The sequence below is a fragment of the Pinus tabuliformis genome, chromosome 5_1 (assembly GCF_031772625.1).
Source record: "Pinus tabuliformis cultivar Carrire ecotype Pingquan chromosome 5_1, CPIR1, whole genome shotgun sequence".
Taxonomy (NCBI): Eukaryota; Viridiplantae; Streptophyta; class Pinopsida; order Pinales; family Pinaceae; genus Pinus; species Pinus tabuliformis.
The window spans coordinates 908,866,826-908,884,500 of NC_142305.1; the positions used below are offsets into that span (position 1 = coordinate 908,866,826).

Sequence of the window (17,675 nt, forward strand, 5' to 3'; positions counted from 1 at the left end):
AGACATGAACCGATCCATAAACCACAAGTGAGCCACAGAAACATTAATGAGAGTCTCAAAGGAATCATTAATGAGAGTCTCAAAGGAATGTGAGTCTGTGAGTCATGACAATGTAAGCGATAGTGCAAAATATTGTAATGATACCATTGTAATATGATGTGCAGAGTACTAGTGTATCGAGATGCCACCACAGGTGATGCCAATGCACAGAACAATATGTTGCCACACAGTGTAGAGCAATATCCATAATGTAGAGCGAGCCACAGAGTGTATGTGAGCTATTAAGAAAGGTATGCAGCCCACAGTTGGTCAGATACAAGCCTCCACGGATATGTAATATAACGAGCCATTGTAATAAAGCCATAAGAGCATGAATCAAATGTGAGTTATATATGAGCCACGGTAATGTAAACTTGCCATAATATACATCGAGCCTTGATGTCACTGAGAACCTCAGATATAATCTGAACCACAGGGATGTATGCGAGCTACAGCAAATTTTCAACAAAAGCCACAGAAATTTGTCCAATAAAAGCCACGAGAGAGAGATTTGAAGACCTTCAATGATGCATCAGACTTCGAATCTTTGTTAAATGCCAACAAAATGTGATCTTCAGGCCTCCTCCTCCAAACCTTAGCTCTGATACCATGTTGAGAAATTAAGATGCTGGTAGATTAGGATAAATTTCTCTGTCCATGATAATTACTTGTGAGATTGTTGGCTAGTTTATTAAATTTATGTTTTCTTCTTTTATCAAGCAATTACCAAAAGTATATAACATGAAGATCACAGAAGACAAAAGAACGCAAGGATGTAGGCTCCAAGCCAGGGCAAAAACCCCACAAGGGGAAAACCCAGAAAATCTCCTTTTCTTATAGAATCAGATCAAAGTGAGAAATCCAAGACCCATATACAACCTCCAGGAAGCCAAGTCAAGCCTTCCAAATTTCAGTCAACAGATTTTCATCTTAGTTTGTGTTACTTCACAGAAACATAGTCTCAGTCCCCCGCATTTACTTCAGAAATATAGCCTCAAGAAACTCACATCAATTTCAGAAGGTAACCCATAGATAGTTCGCATCTATTCCAGACCATTTGTTATAGAAAATTTGCATCATTTACCACAGAAAAGTTCACCTTTTTCCAGACCATATGACCTCAGGAATTTGCAAGACTTAGTCTCTGAATTTTTTATCTTTCTATCACAGAGCGCATCACAGAAAAGCCCGGATTGCTTGCCATTTTGGAGGTGGACATATGCCAATATATAGTTGTTCTTATGTGCGAAAAAAAATATCCTTTCAGTGAGTCGGCTTGTCATCTTGGAGGGCCGACTTGGCTTCTTGAGGTGAATTTGACCAAAATACATCTAGAAAATTATTCTCTTTTTCTTTACAAAAATTCTAAATAGCAATTTGACTCAACAAATCCTAGAAGCATGAAGAACATGCTGAACTAATAAAATAATAATAAAAAAACAAATATTTTTCTTCTTTTTGCTTTTTACATAAAATACATAATGATACAAGTACAATGATAATTATGAAGACTAAACCTAGTTACCCTTTTCAACAACCCTAAGCAAGTGAACACCCTTGAATCTTGATTTGAGGCTACGACCCATCATTAGGGTATTTCTTGTGGCAGTGATGGCTTAATTTTGTGGCAGAGTGATCTTCTAAGGCTCGGTTTAGGGCAGCGAGGGTTTGAGAGAGCCACCCTATGGCTACGGCCACATCTACAGACTAGCCCCTATCTAAGGCAACATCAGGTGCAGCAAAGTGGAGTATGGGCAACAAGGAGCTAAGAAAGGTAAGTTGAAGCAGTGGCGTCCCAATCAACAGTGAAGGCCTTGGGGCATCTCTAGGTAGCAGCAAGGCCTATTAGGATAGCAACGAGGTTCGTTAGGGCTCTCAAATGACAACAACGCAACAAATTCGAAGGAAACAAGGTTGTGAAGGAAAATTGTGGATCTTGTAAGTTGGTTAGTTGTATTGTTGATAGGGTAATTGATATTGTAATCTTTGTAAAAAAGTGCTACTATTTCTAAATTGTTGAATATTGTACCACAAAATCTGCTAGTGCAACAGCCTTAGGAGTGAGAATGTGAAATTGTAACTTGCTATGTACCGTTGGTATTGTTGTAAAATCATCTACTTGTTTACATTTTTGTGCATTCAATGTCATCTTTGTTGAATTGAAAAGGGATATTGTGATACTACTACAAATTTATCATATGCTCTTTTAACCCTAGGGTTAAATTCGCCAATGGGATACTACAAAGTGTGAGGAGTCAACCTCAAAATCCAAGAGGAGGAGGACTTGACTAAGGTCAAGTGTTTTGCCTATCATAAGACGGGACACTATGCTTCACAGTATCCGAGGAGGAAGAAAGAAGGGCATGCAGCCAGCTATAGCTACATCAATAGAAGCTCGGAAGGAGTTTGCCAAGAAGTTCAAAACCGTATTCGTAATTGTTTCCTACCTTAACTCAGGCACATTACCAATGGGTGCGTCGTTGCTAGACAATGGAGCCACAAGGCATATGATAGGAACACAAGAACAATTTGACAATCTGACCAAGTGGGGCTCAAAGCTGCATGTGGAGTTTGGTGATGATGCCAAACATGCAGAAAAAAGGGTTGGACGGTGATATCTCAACTCAAGTCAAGAGGCATGATGGAAGTGAAGGATGTGTTCTAGGTGTCAGAACTTAGGTGGAGTTTGATCTCAATCTCTATGATGGAGAAGAAGGGGTTCTATGTAGCGTTTCAGGATGGGAAGGTACAAATTAGACCCATGGATTCTAGCTTTAATGATGGGCATGTTATAGAAGTTAGAGAAAGCAACATGTACAGACTAAAGTGCCAGCCTATTCAAGCGGAACTAGCACAAAGCAAAGCAGTGACAGAGAAAAAGGAGCAAGTAGCTTCGAAGGTTAAGCAGCTCAGAGGGAATTAGCCTTTAGGTTTAAGAGGGGAGGAGCAGTGGATAGATTCCTCCAAATTTGTCAAGATGGTCTTTTGGTATGAGATGAACTTTTAGTATGTTTAGGAGCAAGAGGCTTCTAGGGACCATGCTAAAGAAAGTAGGACTTCGAGGATGTTTCCAGACCAGAGGGCAAGGAAGACTTCTAGTTCAGACGAAGCAGCCATAGCAGCAGATGCAATTCCAAGATCAAAGTTAGTTCCAGGTGGCAAAAGTACCTCCCTCGCTAACAGGGAGTGTTGATGTTTGTAGCTAAGGCAAAGTACTTCTACACAAATTTGTCAAGATGGTCTTTTGGTATGAGATGAACTTTTAGTATGTTTAGGAGCAAGAGCCTTCTAGGGACCATGCTAAAGAAAGTAGGACTTCCAGGATGTTTCCAGACCAGAGGGCAAGGAAGACTTCTAGTTCAGACGAAGCAGCCATAGCAGCAGATGCAGTTCCAAGATCAAAGTTAGTTTCAGGTGGCAAAAGTACCTCCCTCGCTAACAGGGAGTGTTGATGTTTGTAGATAAGGCAAAGTACTTCTACACAGGCCTAACTGTCTAGACATGCAAAAGTTAAACAACTCCTTAGAACACTTGCTAAGTAGCTAATGTAGCTTAGCCTAAGTATAACTTAGGAAAGCACATAATTATAATGTTGACTTATTGAGCTAATATAAACTTAGAAAAAGTAAATTAATTACTTAGTGATTATGTTTTAATCTCAGCCCTTCATCTCAAGTGAAGGGCTGAGATCTAATATCGGTTGTCAGTCACTTTGGAGATTAGGGTTATGGATTTAGCTCAATGTAAAGTTATAAAAGCAAGGCTAAGGAGAAGGAGAAGACCACCATACAGCAACACAAGATTGAGAGAAGAATCTTAGTGAGTGTGTTGGATCTAAGAAGGGGGCAGCAAGGAGAATCAAATCAGCCGAGGAAGGCTTGATTAACTGGATCAGATCCAGTTGTATGTATTTCCTCAATTGGGCCATTTTCCCAAGACAGGAGCCCAAGAAACTTATGAAAGTTAATAAAAAACTGTGAATCGGTAGAATCAGTTGTGTTATTTATTTCATGATTGAGATTGTTATATTTTGCGACCGTTGAATTTATTGTGTTAGGAACCTAGCTGTGCAAGTAATCAGTAGATCTGTAATCTATTAGGAATTAAGTGCTTGGTGCTAGGTTTGAAAGAAAAACTGACAGATCAATCAACCTCAAGAACCTTAAAATGAGCTTCAGAAAACAGTTGCAAGCCTCACAGTAGAATGAGCTACAATTGAAACTGGATGAAATTTTCTACAGGAAAACAAAACGACTTCCCTTGGATCGACTTCTAAAGCATACAGTGGCCAGAAGAAAGAGAGAGACCCACTACCTGGATTTCCTTGGTGGAAAATAACTAATCTCTTTGACTTCCTTTACCATTTATTGCACATTCTCTATCCCATCAATCATTGTTCTCTTTTCATGATATCTATGGAACAAATATCCTCTTACTAGGAGGTATTAGAATTTAGAAGATGCCTCTGCTTAAATAAACCCACCAAGACACCCATCACAAACGCAACCAATGTCTTGTATATTTTAGCCAACATTAAAAAAACAGTGTCTTCTGTTAATAGTTGTTCAGGCTCTATCTTCAACAACAATTAAATCCCATTATTATGTTTCACATGAACTACAATCAGTATATACTGAAATTTAGCTTCAGAATCTATACAGTTCAGGCTTATCAACTGAACCATTTATTCATCTAAGAGAATAATTCAATGATACATATGAATACACTATAGTCTAATACAATATCACAGCAATGTTGCAAATATCGTTTCAGCAAATATATAGTTCGGGGTTCCAAAACAAACTGATCAGAAATATCAGGGAAAATATTGGAAATTATTGGAAAATTTCTGCAAGAATATAAACTATGGTGTCTAATATGAAATTTGAGGACTCTCAAGACACATACTAGCATATTTGGTATAAACAAACTCAGAGACTCACCAATTCCAACCAACAGTACAATCCTCAACAATCAAGATCTTTAAAGTTTAAATGGTCAGCCAATTTTAGCCCTATTCAGCTAGGTTTCCCAATAACAGATGGAGTTAATACTCTTAAAACTTTAAGGTTTAAACACTTTACCAGTTGCAAGAAAACACAATTCGTTACACTGAAGTAGACAATCATACCTCAAATAATAGGACCCCTAAACTATATATGTCAGATGAGAATGAGCTTGACCCTTCGTTCAGCTGTTCGGGACTGGTATACCAACTTTCCTCCAACAACAAACAATCTTCTGTTGAATGATGATTGTCGCCAATCGATACCATCATCCTACTTCCGCATTGCTGGTCACTTTGGTCCATAACCTGTCGACCCTCGGCGAGGTCATATCCTGGATTGCGTGCATTCTTTGAAAGTAACTTCCCATCATCAGTACCTTCCATTTCAGAATCTATAAAGTATCGTTCAGAAGTTTGGCCAATATTTTGATCTACAGAGCAAGTTCTAAACGATTCTGAACCTTTCCTACGAAAAGTGGCATCCACTCCGATATGGCGATGTTCAGAGTGTGGGTTGTCTGTGCCAGAAGGCTTTACTGACTGATTCGGTAACTCATGTCTATCACCATGACCATGGCCTTGGACAACTTCTGTTGAGAAATACTGTCTGGAAAGCTTTCTATTTTGATGGAACTTTGATGTGTGATCTATGGGGTTAGAAGATGGAAAAACTGTATTTTTGGAGCATTCAAAATTCACTTGACTTGCCGGAGACTCGAGAAATTCAACCCTGTTTAATGCTGAGAGTACAAAACAAGAAGGGCGAATATTTCCTAAAAGCATTCCTTGTGAGTGTGCATGTTCCATTATTTCCAATATTTGTTTAAAAATGTGCAGATTCTCAATTTTGTCTACTACTCGTGGAGTATATCCAAGCCATTGCCGTAAGATGATGCCATTCTGCACTTTTGCATCATTCAAGTCCATGCTGCCATGTAAATTTAATTTGGATCCATACGCATTGGAAGTACCAGATGGTTCACAATTCCCTTCAACATGCAACTGACACGGTTCTCTTTCAAGCTTTTGGTTTCTCATCTCAGACATCAGATCATTGGGATGATATTTAAGCTGTCTTGCAGTTACACTTCTATTATCATTCAGGGACTCTTTGACATAAAATTGAGATAAGCCAGAAGATGATAGAATTTTGGTACGAATTCCTTCAGATATTTTTGTCCCTGATTTGTTTGTCCAAAACGAGCCATGGTAGCCATTATTACAGACAGAAACATTAACACCTTCCTTAGAGCCCTGTAATGGTTGTTTACTGTCAGATGAATTTTGTGGAAGCCCTATTTTCAATTTCAGTTGGTTTGGAGCTTCACTATATTCATGCATCATCTTGGAGCGATAATCTTGCCCATTCTGCCTATTTCCTAGCTGCTCTTGGTGATCAAAATTGCAACCTTGAAAAGATGGCATTTTGAAATTACGACCTGTTTCTTCCATAGAGTTTTCATTAAACTTTCTTAAGCTTCCTACAGAGGCTGCCAGATGATATAGATGATGCCAGGATCCTGTACTGTTCTGTGGAAATCTAGCATGACCCTGATTAACCTGGTCCTGAGAGGAATTGTCCAGGGAGATCTTTGACTGCTTATTTTTCCTAGCATTTAATTCTTCAGTTTGCCTGCTCGAATAACTAACAAAATGTCTTGCAGATGTCTCTGGTTTGCATATTTCTGGCAAACCACCAGAACTTGAACTTGCCAAAGGTGTAACTCCACCATTGCATTCCCCCTCTGACAGATGGGGAAAACCCAAATCTGTATAGCAGAGTTCCTTCACCTTGATATTATTCTTTGTGGTCTGTGTAAACTTATCAGGAGAATCCTGCGAACTGGCTGCAGAATTGACATTATTTGTGTGTGTCCCCGAAGATGAAATTGCTTCTGGAAATCCCTTTGTCGACCTACTAATCAAAGCTTTTGAGTCTGATGAATAGCAGCTGTCATTTTCAGATGCATTAATGCAGTGTTCTTGTTTGCTTGTTACATGAAATTTATCGAGCCTTCCAGCACTATTCAACTGTCTGCTTAAATTTTCATCCTCTTGCATTGACATTTCATCAGAACCAAGATATCTCGGTGTAAAAGCATGCTCCATAAAATGGTTAATTTTCTAAGGAGAATATCAAGTCTCATATCCACATTCACTTGCCTCACTGCTTATACTAATTACAGACTTCAAGGCTGTTCATCTTCCGAACCTGCAATTGAGAATAACATTAGACACTTGACTCAAAGCCAACAACATACATAGCATACCAGCCACTTAAGTTATCGATTCTAAAGCAATTCATACAAACAACCTGAAAAGGTTGACGGCATTTCTTCTCATAAGAAATAACCTTTCTAATGGTAACCAAAAGAAAATCCATTACGGAAGACAACAATATAAGTGGCATTTTTCCAAAAGAAAAGAGTGGTATTTCATTCATTGCTATAAGATATTATGACAGAGAATTTCCGTTCTCATCTTCCAAATTTGCAAGAATAACATTAGATGCTTGACTCAAAGCCAAAAACATACATAGTGTACCCAGCCACTTAAATCATTGATTCTAAAGCAACTCCAACAAACAATCTGAAAGGTTTACAGCATTTCTTCTCACAAGTAATGCCCTGATAGTAAGAAAAGAAATTCCTCTACACAAGATAAAAATATAAGCAGCAATTTTCAAAAAGAAAAGAACGGCATTGCACTCATTGCTGTAAGACATTATGACAGAATTTCCATATTCATATATAAGCTATTAATTCTGGAGCAATATAAGAAATTCAAAAAAACGACTGGAAAAGATGCAGATAAGATTTGATAATTTCATTCACAAAAGCAGGTTAATGGGACTAAAAGATTACATCAGGTGTGGGTACAATGTGGGAGTACAAAAGCAACTCCTAAATCAAAACTGACGGCAGAGAAGATAAAGAACCAACTCTCTAGCGTAAGCTAAATATCTTGAAGAAAGCTTCTTCTCATGATATTAATTAGATGCCATCTCCTGGAAAGAAAAGCAAGAGTTTAATCATCATTGTAACATAACATGACAGATAATTTCTGCATTTTTATGTAAAGCAATCTCATCTAGATCTAAGTAGAAGAGCACATATAATACACTCAAGGGTGGGCCCACTTCTCATGAGTAAGTGAGTTCACGGTATCTCATCAGAAGTAGAGTTGTACATAAAATGCAATCAAGGCAAAGCTCACATACATGCATTTCATAGAACTATTTCACTGCCAAAAGATACAACCCTATCAATTCAACTACTAAGAAGTATATCATCATCTGTACTTATGTACATGCAACTTACCCATTACTTTCTGCCACCCATATAGGCATAATCTTCTGGTTCAAAATCAGAATTGCAACTGTAACATTTATCTACATTCAACTTCTAGTGTTAACTAGGTTGTTGATAAGAGAAGCCAAGTGTTATATCCCAAAACATGGAAGAACATAAGATGGCATAATTTTGTTTATGTCCAACAAACAAGCCACAAAGTTGGTTAATGGGATTCAAAAGTACAGCCACTATGAATACACAGTCGGAGTGGGAAAGCATCTCCTCTCACTACTCTACTAAAAGCAGAGGAAGAGCTAATTAACTAGTCAATAGAAATATATAAAAAAAAAAAAAAAACCCAAAAAGAAGCAGTGCAAACACAAATCCAGGTAGAGCATATAATGCAGTGGTCAAGTCATGCTGGAACTAGAACCGGAATGAGGAGAGGGAAGGGTAGAAGGTGGCTCCCCATCAGAGCCAATAGTCACCACTAAGGGACTGATGAACTGCCTGAAGATGTTGTCTGGAGAATATCCAGGGCCAAAAGGGACATGGCTATGTAATCCTGGGGCAGGCCCTGGACCAAAGAGGTCCATCACTCCTGAGGCCTAACATCCAAGGCCAAGTGGAAGAATCTATTAATGGAACACTGGCAGCTTAAGCAAACCTACAGAACAATACTCTGCACAGAGTGAATTCAGCTCTGAAGTTTCCTAGTGTGAGTTTGTCTGATGTCCTGGTGAGGTCTGCGCTGGGATCTGGAACTGGGTCTCCTCAGAAATCTTGTGGAGGCTAGTCAACCTATCTGGGAGGGGGTCAAGAAGTCTGAGGTGTTACCAATCTAGCAACTGAAGTGATCTAGGCCTCAACAATCCGTTTCCTGCCACCAACAGAAAGGAAAACATGGAAGGAGTTGATCCCCCTGACGGACCTGGAGAGGGGTGACGATGCAGGGTTCGAGATCTGTGCCCATGGTACAGCTATAGTACACAGGAATAATCTTGGTACTAAGTCCAGCTGAAGGTGTATGTCATGAGTCGATTTTTCATAAAGGCAAGGACCAACTTTAGGATAGCCTATCATTAAATGGTTGGTAATTAATAACAAAGATCTTAAGGAATATGGTAGCCACTCAAGATTCTCTACTTTGGACATTGGCCAGGGCTTTTTCCACTCATGACTCTGTTGGCTTCCCCTGCTAAAAGGTGTTTCTTATAGATTTCTGTCTCTACTACATTGTCTAGGATTTTCCATTTCGAGTCCATACCCATATTAGGATTTTGATTGACATCCTTCTTATTTTTGGAGATGATCTAGGCACTCCCTCATTGCTGCTATCACTTAATGTACTTTCTAGTCCCTCAACCTACTTTGGTCATTCATGAACATCAATTTATTTTTCCTTCTACTGTATTTGGGATAACCAGCAATATAAAGCACTGAGGAATAAGTTAATAGAGAATGCAATCGACTTCCACTAGCATCTGCTTCTCGTACTAGCATTTTCTCTAATACAGTTTCATGGGAAAAGACCCAGTTATTGCACAGTTCATGTATAGGTGACTGGAGGTCATTTGGTACTCTGCTAAGTAGTCCTGTCATTTTTCAGAGTAATTTAACTCAGAAAATAGTTAATATGTTCGTCAGTAGTTATAGCCAATTGTAATTGCAACAAGTCACAGACACAATTAACTCGTAGATGCTAGAGTTTGGATTTTTCTCATAAGAGGTATGTTAGGCTTTGTAGAATCAGATGTGTTCTAGTCACGAAACTTGGTGGAAAGGTTAGAATACATGAGATCTCCAAAACCCAGAAATCGTTTCTAGAAATTCCACCTAGAGATGACTTAATTAGATTATTAACCTATTTTTTAATGTTTCCTAAGTCTGAACTTAGGAACACTGGTTAATTAATCAGAATCAATAAAGTCAAGGTGAGAATAGTCTTGAAACTCACACAGATCGATTTCAAGATGATCCTAGCCCTTGATTAAAATTTAATCTTGGCCATTGGAGTCCCAACAGAGGATTATAAGAAGAAGTCTATGGGCACTTGGGGAATACACTTCAGTTGTTCGATTTCCTTGGCAGATCGATTTCCAGAGAACAGCAGCAGTTGCCAAAGAGCCAAAGATCAAAGCATAGAGAGTGGGTGGCAAAGACATTGATCTGGAGGAAGTTCTCCAGATCTGGAGAGGCTGCAACAAGAGCCCGAGTTATTCCCAGTGGGGCAGCGCATAGGACTGCACAGTTGCTTCAGAAGAGAAACTCTATTTAGCTAGAGGAAAAATTGTTTTCAGTTCCAGAGGTCGGGCAGAGGTTCCAGAATGTCGGAGAAGCAATTTCCTCAGTAGAGACAGGCAAAACGGCTTCATGAAAGGCTGTTCCAAGCTAAACGTCATAGGCCCTGCGCAAGCATTGCACAAAGGCCAGCGTAAGGGTTCTAGGAGGACGAGTTTCTAAAGGAACGTTGTGTCGAGGTTGCTTATGGAAGAAGGGTAATTCCCTTGGATTATTTTGGCCAGATTTTCTTCTTGTTTGGATTGCCAGTTAGGCATCCATAGATTATACTCAGAATTTCACTGTTGCATAATAATAAAACCCTCAACTGCTACACCGGTTTTCCCAAGTTGGGTTTTCCGAAGACAATTGTCCAAAAATATTTGTGTCATATTTTTATGTGTGCGCTAGATTTTCTCAGTCTCCAGCGCCATTTTCTTCCGTAGTTTATTTGTGAAAGTCACAGTGTGAATGATTTGATATTTGTCGTAGCAGACAACAGATAAATTGCTAAATAAATTAACAATTAGAAAAATAATCTCCAATTGTTGTGATAGATTAAATTTTCACAAGGTAAAAGCAGAATAGGATCTTTATTCTCCCATTTTACAAAACCTTGCATCTCACTATAGATGGTAGATTAATAGAGAACTATGCCTATTTATGGATGTTTGCTTTGTACTGCTTCTGACATGAGCCTACCATGTGGGATTGATAGTGGAATGTTGTGAATGACACCTCAAAAGGAACAGTTGTTTGCTATCATGGTAGGTTTTTAAACAATAAAAAATATTGTGTACAATGGAGTAAAATATTGTGATAGTTATATTAAGGCCATGGTTAGATTACTAGCATCTAAAAAGGTATGCAAGCAATGCCAAATTCTAGAACGATAACTAATGATATTCTCTAGAGAAATCTCCCATCCAGAAGTCTAGAGTTCTTATAACAACATTTTTATTCTGAATAGTAATGTTTTCTAGTTGACTCTTAAATAATAATTTTAGAGTGAAGTTACAAGTTACAACACATAAACATCTAGCATACTTAATGAGATTGCATACATTTCTTTTCCACGTGCCTCAAATGGAGGGCAGAGTAAGAACAATCAGAGTAAATTTTAAAATATCAAATATTAAGAGAGAATCTTGCTCACACTTAATTCAAGTCAAAGAAAAGGTTGTTGACCATTGAAAACACTCTACCTTACTATCCTTACTCTAGCACATATACACAGTCACAAGAAAAAGAGAGTCATAATAATGGCTATTTAAAATACCTAAGTAAACTAAAACTTTCATAGGTAAAGTTGACTTGCATTCATATGTAAACCTCTTCAGATCTAATGTGTCTCTCTTCAACATTGCTTCAACTTTCCTTCATTTACAGCCCAAGAGTGTTGACCCACACATGCTTCAAGATGAATCATACTTCTAGGATTGGATAGCATTCAGCTAGGATTAGCCCTCAGGCTGAAATCCCTCGTGCCCTATGATAATGTATTGTTTATTGCAATTTAAGTTTGTTTTGAGATGTGCATGTGCATTCTATGTCCTCGCTTGTTTCACTAAATGTAAGGTGTGATTATTTGGGGATCAACCTATGGATCAAAATAGTGCCTTCTACCCACCCAATTGGGTGACCCCAAGGAGAGAACTTTCTCTCTTTTTGTTTAGCTTGCTAGCCAACAGCCCTATGTGATCTACAGATAACTAGCCTGGAAGGCCCTTCATCTATGTTTCGGCCAATGCTTTGTGACATCTAGCTTACTTATCAAATGGAGGATGGTCATCCATTATAAGGTACATTAACCATGTTTGTAATCAAGTGCTTTCATTTAATGTTTAAGAGCATATTGGTATGAATCACAAGTGGATTGGATGATTGACCACTTTCGGTTGTATCCCTGTTCCCATGCTTCACCGTGGTGGTTGTCCTTTGCCCCTAGTCTAGTGTGACCTTCTTTGAGGTTTTCTTCTCCATTGTGCACGTGGGGCACAAATAGGAGGCACTGATTGATGTTGCATGCCCATGGTAATCCATACTTATCACTTTCCATATTTCCCCAGTTTCATGTCCCAATCTTCAGGTCTATTTTTATCTATCACCAGTATTGGTACCCTAATTTCCTCATTTTTTACTAGGGCCCAAAAACTTTGCCCTTTGAGGTTGATGTGGCAGAAAGAAAAGAAAAAGCATGAGGTGTAATGATAAAATGAAAAATATTGACTGGGATAAAATAAAGTGAGTGGACAAAAGCCTAGCCTGAGCTCTACCCCCCTCATTAGCCCTCACCCAATTCTTGGTTAATGCATGAGCAAATCAAGAATAAAAGGAACTTTGATATCCCAACCTTGATTAACGATAAGCTACCTCATCATTAAAGGGTAATGAATGCATATATAAAGCTTGTAGCCCAAGCTATGTAAGAAAAAGAAAAAGAAAAATTGAAGAAAAAGGCCCACACAAGGGGTGGTAAAATTAGTTAGAGGAAAGGGGTGTAACTCAAGTCCCCCGATTGCTTCCTCTTCACAATATAACACTCAAGAATGATGGTATTTCATAACTGGTATATAGATGGTGGCAAACCTCCACCCTACCACTATTCACTTGCACCTATTGATTGATGGGTCGGCCTAGGAACTATTCCTCCCTTTAGGTTAAAAGCACCTAATAAGGCATCAGAATAATCCTCCCATGCCTAATCATGGTAACTTGTTTACAAACCCTAAGCTAGAAAGACATTTGAAGATGATGCATGTGTGAAGAAATCTTGTGCCTTTTGCATTAAAATGGTCCACGATGATACTTTTATGGTTTCTTTACCTATGAGGATGATCTCACTTGATTTTGAGGATATATTTCAGATGCCTATGTTGAATTTTGTAGCTATGGTCGATCTTCATACTTAATATTTTCATCATTATTGTACTTGTAACATTAAAGCATGTTCTTCGTGCTCAGAGGAAAATTATGTTCTTTATGTATTTGTCAAAAGAAAAATATAAGGCATCTTCTTCGTGACCTTCTCAAAAAGAAATTTTGAATTTTGAATTTTTTTTTGCTCCATAAGAAGTCCAAGTCAGCGCTCCAGTGATCAAGTCGACCTGGCCACTAAGTGGCACCTATTCGAACCCCTCCAAGAGACTATAAATATGCATTCGTTCTCCCTCCAAAGAGGTATTCAAATCAATTATATCAAACATAGTTCTGCACCTCTAAGAAAAGAAGAAGGTCAAAAAAAAGGAGAGAAGTATGAAGTCAAAGGAGAGAGAGGACCTCGCACGTGTGATATTTTGACCTTTTGTTGATTGCACGTTGTTGATTTATGTAGCATTGGATGTGCTCTAGCCTCGAGATTTTGCAAAGAGGCTAAGACACATGCATTCTCCGAGACCCAGAAATCATTTGGGTAAATTCCACCTAGAGATAGTTTAATTAAAATAATTAATCATTTTTAATGTATTCCTGAGCCTAAACTTAGGAAATGTGATTAATTAAAGGGTATTAATTAAATCTAATATGAATTTTCTAGAAGAAGACGAGGATCAACTTCCACTTAATCTTAGCCTTTGATTATGTTTTAATCTTGGTCGTTGGTGATCCAACAAGAGATTATAAGAAGGAGATTGATGGGCACTTGGAGAACACATCGAGATAGTGAGATCTAGAGATCGAATTTCTCAAGAGTAGCAACGCTAAGTTGCCGAAGAGAGATCGAGTGATCTTCTTGCAGTGAGGGGCATGGATAGTAGACCGGAGGAGCATTTTCTAATTCTGAAAAGTGCAAGGCAAAGAAGGCAACGAGAGGTTTAGAGAGGCAACATAGTGCCACGCAGAGGCAACGCAGAGCTTCAGAGGGAGTTCGTATCTTTACTAGGAGCAGTCAAATCTAGAGCCGGAAGTTGAAGTGTGAGACCAAAGGGCCAGAGGGTCAAAGTTCCAGTCAGCAGAAGATCAGCTAGAAGGGTGATGCAGTTCCTAGAAGCTGTTATGCAAATTTGCGTAGGTTGACGTCGAGACTATGCAGAGGCAGCGTGGGGCTAGCCATTTAGATCCCGGATCAGATTCGGATCGCCAATGACAGTACAAGAATATTTCTCACTACCTCTTTCCCAATTTATTCTCTGTATCAAGTTGCCAGTTTGGGCATCTAATGATTTGTACTTAGATTACTACTGCATAATAATAAAACTCTCAGTTGTTGCACCGGTTTTCGCGCAAGTTGGGTTTTTCCGAGGACATTGGTGCAATAATAACAATGTAAATTGTGTGTGTGCATTTATTTCTCTCCTGTGCAATATTTTGTGAAGGCTACAGTAGATTTTATTCCGATGTTTACTATGTAACACTGTAAATAACCTGATTCAAAAATTAACAAGTAGGAGAAATTTAATTAGTTGTTGCTATAGGAATTCGGGTCACCGAATTTTCACGTGGTATCAGAGCACAAATCGTAAGCCAGAGAGCTCAGCGAGAAGGAAGGAAGCAGTTTGAATTTCTGCGTAGGCTACGTAGGTAGCAAATCGAAACCCTCTGGGACAGCGTATTTGCTTGGCCATAAGGGTTAATTTTCCGTGGGAATTTACTTCTCTGAGTGAGTCGACAGAGAATAAAATTTTCCAGATCGAAGAGTACTAGAGGCAAAGGGACTAGCAGTGGTTTCCTTGCATAGAAGATCTTCAACTAGGACACAAATTTTGTAGCAGTTTGCTAGTGCAAATAGCATTAGGAGGAAGGAATAGCACACATTGAGGGAATTTTTTCCTTAGGAGACTTCTAGCCAAGAAATTCGAATTTTCCTAGCAGAGCAGCAGTAGTTGTGTGCGGGATTTCTCACTCCAGAAAGGAGTGCAGATAGCTGAGCAGCAGTTGAAAAGAGGAGAAGAGGAGGAATTCGAATTTTTCAGAGAGATGGCATCCGCCAGGTTGAGAGATCAAGATCAGTTGGACAAAGCCTCCAACTATGTGATCTGGAAGGCTAGAATTTCCTACCTTCTAGATGAGCATGATCTCAAAACTTACATTGATAGTGTGGTAGTTGTATCTGGAGATGCAGATCCGCTTAAGAAATACGAGAAGGAGATGGCAAAAGCAAAGCGGTTGATTCTTGATGGAGTTTGAGATCACATGGTTTCTCACATAGCTGGCAAAGATACTCCCCGACAGATGTGGGAAGCCCTTGCTACGTTGTACGAAGGATCTTCCGAGCAGCGGAAGATGTATCTTGAGGAGAAGTTGAGATGCACCAAGATGCAAAAGGGGGAGCGTATAGACCCCTTCGTTACTAGGCTTCAGGATGTCTGGGATCAGCTGGCCTTAGCAGGGACAACGCCCCAGCCTATAGAGTTTGTACGATTAGCTCTAAACACCGTTTCTGAAGAATGGCAAGTTTTCGTCCAGAGTATCCTGGGCAAAGAAAAACTGTTAGATTGGGAACATGTGTGGGTTGATTTGCAGCAAGAGGAGATGAGGCGAGATATGGTGAAAAGCACCATCAGTGGTGCTAGCAGTAGTAGTGGGACGAAGCAAGTAAATGAGGAGGAAGATTTGGCCCTCGCATCTAAGGGGCAGCAAGAGCAGCACAAAAGAAAGGACATTTCAGAGATCAAGTGCTTTGGGTGTGGTGAGCTTGGCCACTACAGCACTCAATGTCCTCTCAGAGAGGACAACGAGGAGAATTAGGATCAGCAGGCTGCATCCGCTAAGATCGATAGGCTATCCTCCAGATTGGAGGAAGAGTTTGCCACGATCACCGAGATGCCTCCAGGGGTGAGGTGGGGTGATCTAGAGTTCTAGCCCCTGAGAGCTACAGGATGGGCAGGATTCTTAAGGAGGTCCACCTCATGAATCAATACCTTGCTACGGGAGCCCACAATAGCAGGATGGATCAGTGGTAGTTGGTGTAATCAGGTGCCAGAGTGACATGCAGTAGCTAGTAGCGGCTAGAGACTGAGCAGTGCAGAGTAGAGTTGGTAGCAGTGCAATTGGCACAAAGCAGAGTTAGCAACAACATAGAGGTTTCAATGACAACGAAGAGTCTAGCATTAGTCAGAAGTCAAGTGATAAATGCGTCATACTGATCACAGTTGGTTCAATATTTTGGATGATTTTTCGTTGCAGTTGCAGCAGTTGTAGTTGGAGAAGGTTGCAGTGTTCGCAACAGTTCAGCAGGGGCAGCAGCAGCATGGATTCAACAATCAGAGTTGCGCAGTAGTTGATGGGCAGTAGAGCCAGACATCAACAACGCAACAGGAGATGGTGCAGAGACAGAGTGATGCTTCAGTGGGTTGCAGCACTAAAGCACATTCCTCGCTAAGAGGGAGTGTTGATTTCTGTAGCATCGAATGTGTTCTAGCCTCGAGATTTTGTGGAGAGGCTAAGACACATGCATTCTCCAAGACCCAGAAATTGTTTGGGAAAATTCCACCTAGAGATGGTTTAATTAAAATAATTATTCATTTTAAATGTATTCCTAAGTCTAAACTTAGGAAATGTGATAAATTAAAGGGTATTAATTAAATCTGGTGTGAATCTTCTAGAAGAAGACGAGAATTAACTTCCAATTAATCTTCGCCTTTGATAATGTTTTAATCTTGGTTGTTGGTGCTAATCTTGGTTGTTGGTGCTCCAACGAGAGATTATAAGGAGCTTGATGGGCACTTGGAGAACACATCGAGATAGTGAGATCTAGAGATCGAATCTCTCAAGAGTAACAGCACTGAGTTGTCGGAGAGAGATCCAGAGATCTTCTTCCAGTGAGGGGCAGGGATAGTAGATTGAAGGAGAATTTTCCAGTTCCGGAGAGCGCAAGGTAGAGAAGGCAACGAGAGGTTCAAAGAGGCAGCACAGAGCTTCAAAGGGAGTCTGTATTTTTGCTGGGAGAAGTTGAGATCTAGAGCCTAAAGTCGGGGTGTAAGACCAGAGGACCAGAGGGTCGAAGTTCTAGTCAGCAGACGATCAACTGGAAGGGTGACGCAGTTCCTAGAAGTTGTGACGTAGATCTGCATAGGCTAACGCAAAGACTACACAGAGGCAGCGTGGGGCTAGCCATT

At 39.7% G+C, this 17,675-nt stretch overlaps 1 protein-coding gene across 3 annotated transcripts in view; it reads right to left on the minus strand.

The window, feature by feature from the left end:
• Positions 1–17,675, minus strand: part of LOC149167762 (protein SPA1-RELATED 4-like) — a 314,418-nt gene that overhangs the window by 226,065 nt on the left and 70,678 nt on the right. For 2 of the 3 annotated variants that reach the window (XM_089433135.1, XM_089433133.1), the window contains exon 2: positions 5,171–7,259. In XM_089433135.1, coding sequence (XP_089289261.1) covers positions 5,171–7,156 — 1,986 coding nt within the window. In that variant the 5' untranslated portion in view covers positions 7,157–7,259. Of the gene's footprint in view, positions 1–5,170; positions 7,260–7,911; positions 8,055–17,675 lie in introns of all 3 variants that reach the window. The other variant, XM_089433134.1, reaches the window with a different exon arrangement.